The 12,729-nt window shown below is 40.3% G+C and overlaps 1 protein-coding gene across 4 annotated transcripts in view; it reads left to right on the plus strand.

Moving 5' to 3' along the window:
- The first annotated feature begins 772 nt into the window (after window positions 1-772).
- Window positions 773-12,729, plus strand: part of BVES (blood vessel epicardial substance) — a 32,168-nt gene continuing 20,211 nt past the window's right edge. For 2 of the 4 annotated variants that reach the window (XM_063311640.1, XM_063311622.1), the window contains exons 1-3: window positions 773-988; window positions 4,419-4,652; window positions 5,091-5,215. In XM_063311640.1, the coding sequence (XP_063167710.1) occupies window positions 4,430-4,652; window positions 5,091-5,215 (348 nt within the window). In that variant the 5' untranslated portion in view covers window positions 773-988; window positions 4,419-4,429. The remainder of the gene's footprint in view (window positions 989-4,418; window positions 4,653-5,090; window positions 5,216-12,729) is intronic. The other 2 variants (XM_063311649.1, XM_063311631.1) reach the window with 2 other exon arrangements.

Genomic DNA, 12,729 nt, shown 5'->3' on the forward strand with positions numbered 1-12,729 from the left:
TCATCTTTTCCACCAAGTTGGATGTAACAGAACCAACAATAAAGTCAGTAAGAATTCTTTTACTTATCTTAACCTAATCTGTCTAAGCATATGATTCTTTATGCTTGGGAGGGCTGAGTATGTAAGATCAATAACCTGTGTTTCTCTGACATGCTCACTCAAGCTATTTAAGATAATATTCTTTTTCTGCGCCAGCTTCTCAGCTCTGTTAAGCTCTGCTCCATTTCAGTTCTTCTAGCAGGCCACCAAATGGCTTCACATGTGCAGGCTTAATTTAAGAGACTGTCATGTATGAAATCACAATAAACCTGTAACAAATAAAAAATCCTGAAAATTGGAGAGGTTCCTTCAGACTGTGTAGCCCCAAACTGTAGGCCAGTATTTCTCAACTTGGCAACTTTAAGACGTGTGGACTTCAACTCCCAGAATTCCCCAGCCAGCATGCTTTAGGCTCTTAATTCTGGCCGGCTGCTTCAATGAGCAACAGAGGGGTGCTGTGGTCCTCTCCAGATTGCCAGAAGCGTTTCTTCCAATAATTTGGAAGAAAGCTTGCAGAGCCCTAATGTTGCTCTTTAGGCACTTAATCGTGACCTTCAGCGGAGGCTGGCGAGCACCAAGCGCTGTTTTTAACCGCCCCCCCCCCCGACGGACAGCCAAGTGCCACCGTCCAGCAGCCGAACTTTTACGCCGGTGGGACGGGAAGAGCCCTGTACCAAGGAAGCGCCTGCGCGCTCCCCCACGCCGTTCGTTTCAGAGGGCTGCAGGCGTTGGGAGGGAGCTGGCGCCGCCCGCAACTTACTGGTGGCGGCTGCTTGATGCCTATTTTAGTCAAAACCTCCGTTCCGCGGATGGCAAGTGCTTCCCGCAGGCTCCTCTAGCAGGCGCAGCGGAGCGACAGGGCGCTCGCGAAGGAGCGCGCCGGTGCTGGCAGCCACCTTCGGGCTCAGAAACTCTGGAGAAGGTGCCTGGACAGCGGTGGCCCGGACAGGTAAGGCTGTAAGCCAGGAGGGGCGAAGCAGGAGGAGAGGATCCCGGAGCAGCCAGATCGAGCTGCGGGGCCGGCCAGCTTTGGTGCACAGAATTGAGGCAGCCGGGAGGGCGCGCAGGGCTCGGCGACGTTTTCCGCAACCCGCGCTACTCACGAGCCGCCTTTAGGCGGTGGGGGAGGGAAGACTCCCGTGCAACTCTGGGCGGGGTGTGTGTGTGGAGCTCGCGGAGTTTGGGCTAGTTACAGCCTTTAACGCGGGCGCGCTGCTTCCCAGAGCTGTTACTTTGTTAGCCTCGCCTGCTGCCTATCTCCCGTTTCGCCTACCCTCGGTACATGCCCTCTGTACCGCCCTCATTGGAGTCACGTCGTGACCTGAGGAAAAGCTGCAGAGACTCACGCCAAGGACCCGCGGGGCGAGTAGAGTTGAGTTCCGTTTGCAGGAGCTCAGAGACCGCTCCTTAATTCAAAAGACCCCAAAGCAGATTACAGAGGATTCTTTCCAGACCCACCTCCTTTTATACTAGAAATGTCCTAACTTCTTGTCATCCAGAGTGCTGAAGTCAAAACGCAAAAAGCAGTATAATAATACTGTCCTTTTCTGTTCTTCTGAGAGCTGAGCCTTAACTCAGAGGGGGTGTGAGCATGCCCAGGTACTCAATCATCCCTGTGCCACCACACAGGACCCTTTGAATGTGTATTGATGCCTGAAACAGAAGGGAAGGCTGTTGAAAGCCTTGCCCAGGCCTGTGCAGGATGTGCAGATAACTAGCTGTCATTGTTCAGCCATATGCACAAGCCATACCACCCTCATCATCTAGGCTTATTACCATGAAACAAGCAATTTTCTGAGAGGAAGAAAAAGTGCAGCCTTTTACAATCAGCATCCAGGTTGGTTTGAATATTGTGTGTGTGTGTGTATGATAAAAGCTTGCAATAAATTGGCAGCCCAGATATGGCCTTATTAACTCCCTTCCAATTATGCCCTCCCCAAGATTCCTGCAGTTGCTATCTAAGAGGAATGTGATGCCCTTCCCTGTTATCCTGTTTCATCGCTCATGTGGGCAATATGTTCTAAATACCAGATTTATTAGCTTATAAGTATACTATGAGCCAGTCTGGTGTAGCGGTTAAGGCATCAGGCTAGAAACTGGGAGACTGGGAGTTCTAGTCCTGCCTTAGACACCAAGACAGCTGGGTGACCTTGGGCCAGTCCCTCTCTCTCAGCCCTAGGAAGCAGGCAATGGCAAGCCACTTCTGAAAGACCTTGCCAAGAAAACTGCAGGGACTTGCCCAGGCAGTCTCTGAGAATCAGACACGATTAGAAATATTTATTTACTTATTTACTTATTTTCACTCACACACAGACATGCACACTATATTTATGAATGTATATATTTTAAGTAATATTCTTCTCCCATACGTTTAGAATGAATATTGTGAAATAATTTTTTTTGAGAGAGAGAACCGGTTTGGTTTAGTAGTTAAGGCACCAGGCTGAGACTGTGAGTTGTAGCCCTGCTTTATTTAGGCATGTAAGTAGGTGGGTGATTTTGGGCCACAAAGCAGTGGCAACCCCCCTTTGAAAATGTTGCCATGAAAACTGCAAGACTGACTTGAAAATGCACAGGTGCACACACACACATAAAGTCTTTTTTGCCAAACATACATGACATTAAAAAACAAACATACATTAGAATACATTAAAATGCACATTTAAATATATATGCCCACACACAAATGCATACACATATATTATACAATTTTAACAAAATCTTGGACAATGTTGCGTCATACCAAGAAAAAAAATGCAGATTACCTTTTTGTATAGAATTATTCAGTTATTCACAAGGACATTTGCTTTGAACAACCAAGACCCCACTGATATAAAACACACTATGGTGTCCAGTGGGAATTTTTTCTAACTGCCTGTATATCTGTGAGGTTGGGAATCAATACTTCATGATGCGGAAAGTTCACTTGTTATCTCTTCTTTTTGCTTCACTTCCAGAGAAACACCTTAAAATAAAACATCTATTTGCATAGTACAAATATATCTAAGGCACTTAACGTAAAAATATTACTGTCTGGAGACATAGATGTGGTTCAACCATTGCATGATGCCACATTATGGCTCAGTATCATGAATTCAGGCATAGTGTGAAGTAGGTCATGTTGTATTTATTTTTGTCTGGACATGAGGGTCGAAGTAGAACTGCACAGTATATGTGTGGAATGACTTCTGAGGTTGCTGGTTCTTTCTTTAGAACAGTCTCAGGGAGTTTTGCAGTTGTCTAGCAACTTCATGGCTGCTTTCATTGCATAACTTTCTTCTGTAAGCCATTTTCCTGATTTGAATTACCTTTTTTCAGTTTCTGTTTGAAAATAGCATCCTATGGAAGTGTCTTTGGAAGAGCGCCGGCTCTTCGGCTACAAAATGGAGATGAGCACCGCCCCCTAGAGTCAGACACAACTGTGCAGGGGAAACCTCTGCCTTCGCCTTTATGTAGAGAAAGGTTAACTATATTATCTCCTACCCCCAGCCTATGGTTATTTCCCACTCAACTTCAGAATATTTTCAAACATTCAAGGAATTGCTGTGAAGTTCAGAAATACTTTTTTTCCAACTGAAGTTGTCCATCAAAAACAAATCTGCATTGTGTATCAAAAAATTAACGCAAGACAAAATGCAGACAGTAGTGAATTCTGCATTCTATTAGAATATTACCTAAATATTTAGCATAAGTTGAATACAAGTTACATATGCATGTGTGGATGCACAAACTACAGAATTGTTGAGAGAATCACTATCAAATTTATTGAATATAGATAAATATCTAATTTTTGACATATATCACAGACTAGATGTTTATTGAATCCCCTTTGCTGATATTCATAAGCAGACAGTTTTCTGAAGAGTCAGATGTATTACCCTTAGCTATGTTACGTTTGAAAATTAAGTGATTTTTTTTGTTGCCCTTAAAACTTGGCTGTCAAAAAATTGTGTACTCTTTTGCTTCTTATCTGCTATTCAGCATTGCAATAGCTACTATATTTAGTACTGCTGCTTAATGTCACAGCTACATGGCGGTTGGATAGGTGTGGGAGAGATAAGCAGAACTCTAACTTTATTTTAAGTATTCTGTGCTAACAGTTACTTGAGTGCCAAAGCTATACCCATTGCTTTGCTGAACACACTTCACGTATGCAGAATGACATAGATAAGAGCACATGTCAATATTGAGCTAGCTCTGATAAATACAAGGACTGGTTTTATTTAAAAAAAAATTAAGTGAAGACACAGACATTTTTCAATATGTTCTGTATATAACATTTCAAGCTCTCAGGATATGTCCCCTTTCATCTGTCTTGCAAAAAGAGGGCCATTGAGTCACACTGCAAGTGCAACCTAGCAATATTTCTTTTTTAACAGGCTGCTTCAAGATGAACTCCACAGAAGCCAGTTCAATTTCTGCAACCCCTTTGAACTTCAGCCTGGACTTCAGAAATGCTACCTCTGTGCCTTTGAATGAAACTGTATGTGAAAATTGGAGAGAGATCCATCATCTGGTCTTTCATATGGCCAATATTTGTTTTGCAGTTGCGTTGGTTATTCCAACTACTTTCAATCTCCATATGATTGTTTTACGAGCTATGCTGACAATAGGTAAGCAAAGCAATATAAGACTCAAACAGTATACTCTTAGAATCCACTGTAATTGAGAATCTACTAGAATATATTAAATTTCTAAAAATTATTTCTCTATTTCTGCTGTTTGATTTTGTTTGTTTTTTTATAAGGTGCTTTGGATATGTGTAGAAAAACAATCTATAAATACTTTAAAAAAAATAAATGAACAATTTCATTTTCTGACTGTGCTTCCAGTCAAATGTGGGTGGTGTTCTTCTGTATAGCTTTAACTTGCATTCTTTCCCAGGCATAGTCTTTATTGTTCTCACTACCATCATCGTTAAGTCTTTTTTTGGTAGATGTCCTATGGAAGATAAACAAATTCAATCACAACATTCTGCTGTACTTAGTTTTCTGGATTAGGGATGGCAGAGTTGTATGCCTAATAATTTGGCACATTTTTATTTTTGGCAGGATGTGTACTTTTTATCATCTGGGCAACGCTTTTCCGTTGTGCTGTGGATATGGTGATCTGGAATGTGGTATTCCTTGTTGTCAATCTTCTGCATTTTATATACTTGCTGTACAAGAGGAGGCCGGTACGTTCACTAGCACTAAATCAATGATAGATTGCCTAAGAAAGTTCTTTAAAAGAATCAGGTCTTCTTTCTAATAAATGGGCTTGTTCAGCTAATCTATTGATGTATATACTTACTATACCATGACCTATTTTTGCTTTCAATTTTTTGTCACTTTAAAAAATCAAGTGTAAGAGGTAAGTGTGTTTTTAGTGTACTGTGTTCTTATGCCACCAAATTTTCATTTACTTTGCCCATAGTCATGGTGTAAGATGAATATAAATATCGAGGAAATACCAAGTGCCAAGATTTTTGCTTTTGTACTTAAATTATATTATGTTGTTTTGTTTGTTTTTAACCTTCTTGAGGGGTCTAAGCCACTTAGAGTTCTTTAGGATTGGAGCAGCATATAAATCCCAATAACTAAGTAAATAAATATAAATATTCAGGCTTTCATGGGAGTACTTGTTATATAGTGTTGTTTTATGGTTGTTATGTATTATTTGCTCTAAATATTTGTTTTTAGGGTTGGTTGTTAAGTTTTGAACTTCTTCTATTGGACAACATTTTGTAATTATGGTGTTGTTTGGTCTGTACTGTGCCTCAATAAACATTCCTAGTAAATACTACTACTACTAATAGTAATAATAGTATTGTAATATCTCCAATAATAATAATATTTACAAGAGCATTATGATACATAGTTTTTAATTTCAGTACCATTCCTGATTCTCAGTAGGGTAGAATTTGCTCCTCCTCTTCCTCTTTTTCCTCACAGTGTCTTCACCACAGTGAAGTTTTCTTTGTCATTATTTATAATACCTGTAGCTCTTCTCCCACTGGGAGGTTTGCATGACACATTGAAGGTCATTTTATTACATTTTCATAAAAATGGGAAATAGATTAGTTTTAGGAGAAGTAACTTTACACATTTCTCTAGTATATTTCACATATCTCCAGCAAAAGTTCATCACAGTCTACTTTACCAGATTGTCTTGTATATATTGATTTATAAGTGGAAAATATTCTTTATTTTGTTTTGCATTTAGAATCTTTCATCATATCTAGGGTTAAAGTAATACATTTTTAAAATATATAATTGCCTTTCATTGGACAAATATATGCTTAACCTTTTCCCTGCTATTGATCTGAAATTTCCAAAATGTTTTTTCCAAGAACATGTTGCTCCATTCAGGTCATACACTCGCCTGCAAGAGCAACACATTTTGAAGGCTGGGTGGGGGGGAAATGGAGGGAAAAAGTTTTCCTTCCTTTTCCCTTATCCACTGGAGAAGGTGTTCTTGTTTTTTTAATGGAAAGAATGAGGACATACCTTCATATATAGTGACATATAATAAAATTTCACAGGATGATGAGTTGTATCCAGGGAGTAAAAGGAGGCTCGTAGCCTTAGCTGAAGTTTCCATCAGTGAAACAGAAAGGAACACAATGTTTTAAAAAATGATATTTAGGTTCTTGGACCACTCTCTATTCAACTGTTAAGGGAGGAGGAATCATATGCCAACATTCCTTCTATCCCTGTTCTCTGACAGAAGTTTTTACTGCATTAAGAATTCTCCTGTCAGCAGAGACACTGATCATTCACAACTTGCCAGGGCCATTTTGCACTATGCAATCCAACTACTCTTTTTTCTTGAAGTAGACAGGTAAACCCTGAAGGTAGACATGAGTGCAATTCTTTGCCTCCTGATGTAAACATTTGACATTTGAACTGACTGAAAACTTCTCTGGCTATCAGCCTTTCTTCTACCTATAGCAACCCATGTGTGTATAGTATGTGTTTGTATGACTCAGTGGTTCATCTGCATTCCAGCATCCTTTGTAATAGTGCTTTTCATTATCAATACAAAGCATCCAACCAGAAGTGTTACAATGTTATCTTTTAATTCAGTGCAGCTTGATTGATGTAGAATTAAAGAACAGAAGAGCAAGCTACACAAATGGGCTGTCATACAACATCCTCCAGCTTTTCTCTTCCTCCTAGGTGAATCTGCTATTAAAATAACATCAGTGTAATAAAGAGGGTTGAAAGGGAAGCTGTCCATTTGCCTAGTAATATATTGGAAGCTACATCATCAGAATCTTAGAAATGGAGGGGGAGATATCATGTTTTACTGGCTGGTGATGTGTGACCCTGACAGCTTGTTGGGTTGAAAGAAGTAATCCTGTTCTTGTCACCCCCAGAGATTTGCTTATCAGGCACTGCAGAAGGAATGCTGCTATCAGAAAAGGTGCAGATGCCTTTGTGGTTGATTAAGGCATATGCCTGGTTTATCATAAGCGGAGATGCATGATATTTGCTCCATTTGTCACAGATTTCCTCTTTGGTTGGCAGAGCTGTCCTTTTACATCGCTGCTTTCTAAGCACAGCTGCTCTGAGGCACCTGTTCTTGGAGGAGCGAGTACACAATACAAACCACAGTTATCTGCCGCGGGGTTTATTTCAATCTCCCAGACAAATCCTATTGTCAGGGGGCTGCCTGAAAGATCTTATATTGGTGAAAAACTGAGTAGCCTCACATTTCTCTTTAAGCCCAAGGACAAAGCTCTCTTTTTCCCTACAGAGCACGCATCTGCATTTCACTTAGTTTCCTGCCAGTTTTGTTACTTAAATTCAGATTATTTCTTGGTGATATAGAAGTAAGCTAATTAGGAACAGCTGTGCCTCCATTAAAGCATCAATTGTTATTTATCTGGCTAAATGCTATATTGGTTTTGTTCTCCTTTGCACCCATTTTCTCCTCTGAAAACTCAATTGATCTCTGTTCCATCTGCCTATGTTTTCAGATAAGACAGAGAGTTCTGGCTATTGACTCTATTGAATTAGGAGTCCGGGTTGTCAGTTTGGCCTTCCTCTCACTCACTTCCATGTTTTGGCATACTATGTGAATCAGACACTCCCTTCACATTCTGTCACTACTGCATTTTGTGATACAGGCTGTTGTATGACTGAGGCAAATGGGGCCTTCAAGTGGGGCAGGCAGTCTGGGAAGTTTCAGTGTGCCCATAGGGATCTTCTAGGTGCCCACCAGACTAGCTGTCTCACCTGCCTTTTTAAGAACATTATTTTAATTATGTAGATTTTAGCTGGCATGGGCCAAACCAGAGCACCAGAGCCTGAAAAGGATTTCTGCAAATTTATAGGTATTAAAGAAGCCAATGTGGTTCAGTGCAGGGAGGTATAAAATAATACACGTTTGAGACAAAACTTCCTAAGTTCTTTGCTGAGGTGTAAATTTGAGGGAATAGCTCAATAAAAATATCAGCCCCAAGCTATCCAGCCCACTTGGAATGTATTTATTTGTTTCTTAGATTTCTATTCCACCTTTCCTTTAGGAGTTTAGGGTGACATACATGGTTTTCCCTCACAGCAACAACACTGTGAGGTAGGTTGGGCTGAGGGAGAGAAAGTGCCCCAAAGTCACAGAGTAGAGCTTCTGTGGTTGAGAATGGATTTGCACACGGGTCTCCCCAGTTCTAGTCCATCACTGTAATCATTTCTCTGTGCTGGTATACTGTGTAATTCTGATAGTGAACTTCCCAAAGGATGCTGTGGAGCTGTAAACGTGGTTCCCCACCCCACCCCACCCCACCCCCGCCAAGTAGCTGCATTTGTACAATATCTGAAGCTTTGTTTGTTTTAATCTTGCCTTGGTTTCTGCTTTCAGTAGTATAAACCCAGCCATTTGGTTACTTTACAGTTTGGTGCATTGTGTGAAATCACAAAATGAACTCATCTAGTATCCAGGTTAAGCATATTATTTGAACCCAGTTTGCATGGGCCAAGTTTTCATTGGTTTGCAAAAAAAGGCTGATTAAGAGGGGTATATATGACAGAGAGGTATAAAAATCATGCCTGAGTGGAGAAAGTAGATAATTAGAACTTGGGGTCATCCAAAGTTTGGGGCTGGATGATGCATGAAATACTACTTCAAGTAGTGAATAATGAATCTATGGAATGTGTTACTACAAGATGCAGAGAACATCTTGGAAATTAAAAACAAAGATTATACAAAGTTACGGAGGATGGAGCTATCAATGGCTGGTAATGGTGGTGATACACTGCATTTACTTTCAAGGGTGATGTGTGTTTTAGCACCAGTTACTAGAGAACATGAGTGGGAAGATGCTAAGATACTCATGTCCTACTTGTGGACTTCCCAAAGCATCTGGTTGATCATTGTAGAAGCCAAGTGTTGGACTAGACAACAGTTTGGTGTCTTTAATGGTTTTCAGGGATTTTAGGTTACTTTTAACTAAAGGACAAAAAAGAATGGGGTAATAATACATAATACTTATGTAGAACTAGCATGTGTGTCATGCATACTGTTGTTTTATGACAATTCAAAAGGTAGTTTTATTATTCCCATATTACAGATGGGAAGGTGCTGAAGCTAATTAGATAATGTAGAATGCTTAAGGTCATGTTTGAATTCACAGCAAAGGCAAGATTTGAGCTGAATATCTCCTGATTTGTAGCTCAGACTTTTTTGACACTGTACTTTGTCATCCATATTTCTGGAAAGCTTTTGACAATCTGTATTATTAGAGAGGAATTCAGTGTGTATTTGTATCTGCTTAAGTATATTGATATTTTCTGCTTACAGTTGTGGCTGCAATATTAAACTGGAACATTTAGCTTTGAAAATATAATTGTTTTGAATAATTTTCGACCCATAACCCCACCCAGTTAACCAAAACAGAACTGCAACTTTCAGCAACAACATTGGTTGAGAAAGAAGCTGGCATTTCTCCCCTTTGTCATTAAAGTCCATATGTAAGAACTGGCACTGTCAGTCCCAGTATTGACCCAACTCATGCACATTTGGTATCTGCAGAATTCAAGTTTAATGAAGACAAGTGCACAGAGCAGAAGAAAGCTGCAATTAAAAGATTCCTGCCTAAACTCACTCATTAAAACATTCCGAAGCCCCACACCCCCCCTTCCTGTCTTTTCTCACACTGTTTCTAACATTTCTAATCAGCAATGCCAGCCACAGATGTCTCCGGCAGGAAGACCTTGACTCCCTCCTTCTAGCCCAAACACCAGCAATTCACACTCTTTGCAATTCCCCCTCCCCTCTTCCTGCTTGACCTGGTTGCCTCATCGATGCAGACAAACACGATCAGACGATTCAGCAATCGTTCGATTGTGGAGTCTGACACCATATAGCTTAGAATATACACATATGGGAGAAATAAATTATTTTTAACAATTTCAACAATTTTGGACTCTCTAGTATAGTCTTTTGTCTTTTTTCTTTCCTTTTCTACAGATTTTGTTATTCTGGCATGAAAATAAATAAGCTTAACTTTATTTGCAAAGGGCAGATTAAGGAAGGATAATATTTCAGGAGAAGAGGGGAGGAGTGATGTAATCCTCTATCCTGAAAAAACGGGATTATCATCAGCTATGTTGTAAATAATTTGTAAAAACTGAATGGCCATAAATTGGTAACTGGATAACTGATCAGAATAAACTTTGAATGAATAGCGAACTCAAAGTTGTCAGATGAAAGTGTGTAACTGCTGTCTTCTATAGACCTGGGATACATGTTACCATGGAAGAGGGGCAGATTTATTGCAACTTGATTATTCTTTGGGCGCCAGTGACATATGGCAGTGATGGTATGATAATTTTGTGAGGGAAAAATAAGAAGGACAACTGTTTGTATTGCTTGATCTCTCAGCTACTTTTGATAGCACTGCCCATACCTCCCACAAGAGAAGCTGTGTAAGAACATTATTCAGACGAGCACTTACACACTGCAGCAACCCAGAACACCAGAAAAAAGAAAAAGAATATCTGCACAGCATCTTCCAACAAAATTGATACCCGCTCAATTTTATCAAAAAGTGCCTCACCACCCAACCCACTACAACCCAACCAATAGAAACTATGAAAAGGATAACACTGCCATACATCAGAAACATCTCAGGAACCACCAACAGACTGTTAAAACCACATGGCATCACTGTAGCACATAAACCAACTAAAACTCTTCAAAACATATGAAGCAAGCCGAAAGACCCAATAGCCCAAGAAGAAAAAACAGGAGTTATTTACAACATGCAATGCAAAGACTGTAACAGCCACTATGTAGGACAGACAGGCAGAAGACTAGCAGAGCGCATCCACGAACACCAACTAGCAGTCAGAAGACACAGCAAGAACTCCTTAATCTCACAACACATGGACAGACTCAACCATAGTTTCAACTGGGAAACTGAGCATCCTAAACCAAGCCAAATCCAAAAACACCAGAGAACTCCTGGAAGCCTGGCACTCAGACAAAGCAGCCATCAACAGACACATAGAGGTAAAGAACATTTACATGCCATTCAAAAGGGACAATAGAAAAGCCAAAAGAACACCTCCTCGCCAGCAATCAACACCCAGATATGCAAAAATCAACACTAGGATTAACAGCAGATGAAAAATCAAACAGCACAATACACCCTAATCAAGGAACTATTAACTCAGGCAATCACCAAGCAGCAAACAACAGCCCAATCAAAGAACCAAGGAGAGAACAACACCTCTACCAACACAAGCAGGGCAAGCCACGGTATATAAACTGAGAGCAAGGCCCACTCCCTCTTCTCACTGAAGATGTTGCCTAGTCTGGCAATGAAACGTCTGCAAGAAAACAACAAGGCTCAGAGAGCACCAAGGACTCCATGGGGATCTTTGTGTTCTGAATGGAGTGGCAGTGCTTCAGAAAGAACAGGAAAGTCCTTCCGGGATGCTTCCAGAGTTATTACAGATTTTGGAGGCCCAAGCAATCTTGTGCGCTGGAACAGCCATTATCAGAATTAGTTGGAACGCTAATTGCATAGTCTCTGAGACATAATAATAGCTGTTCTATTATTGAACACACCCTGATAACCTCATTTTTAGATTAGGTAACATTCTATGTGGAGCTCCTGTGTGCTTGGCCTAGAAAATGCAGAATGTGTTGTAGAATGCACCCAGCTTCTGAGTGAGATATCTGGTCATACACACATTTGTATTGAAGCAGCTACATTGACTGTCAATTTATCAAGCCAAGGTACACTAAACAGATCAGCACCAGGATATTTAATAGATCCTCTTCCCTGTTACAAATCTGAACAATCACTAAGATCATCAGAAGATCTATGTATTGTGACTGACAGTGTCATCTTGTAGTTACAGATGCAAGTGGCAGCTGCACTCTAGAAAGCTCTTTTTCTTCTTCTTCCCCTCTCTTCCCACTCACCCCCCCAAAATCTGTGACACCTGTTAATGAGTCTTTTGGATGCCTGTTGAAGACTTAATTCTTCCCCTGGGTTTTCTCTGAATGAAAATGTCATGGCTGGCTAGTTTTGTTGTTTTTCCATTCCTTCTCCAACCTACTCTTTATTAAATAAGTTTTTATAACATTTTCATTTTTGTATTTTACCACTGAATTTTAGTGATTTTTCAGCTTTACTCATAAACAGCGTTAACTTTTGACTACATGGAAAGCAGTATTAAATAAACAACAAACTAA

This window comes from Candoia aspera, chromosome 1 (genome assembly GCF_035149785.1).
Source record: "Candoia aspera isolate rCanAsp1 chromosome 1, rCanAsp1.hap2, whole genome shotgun sequence".
NCBI lineage: Eukaryota > Metazoa > Chordata > Lepidosauria > Squamata > Boidae > Candoia > Candoia aspera.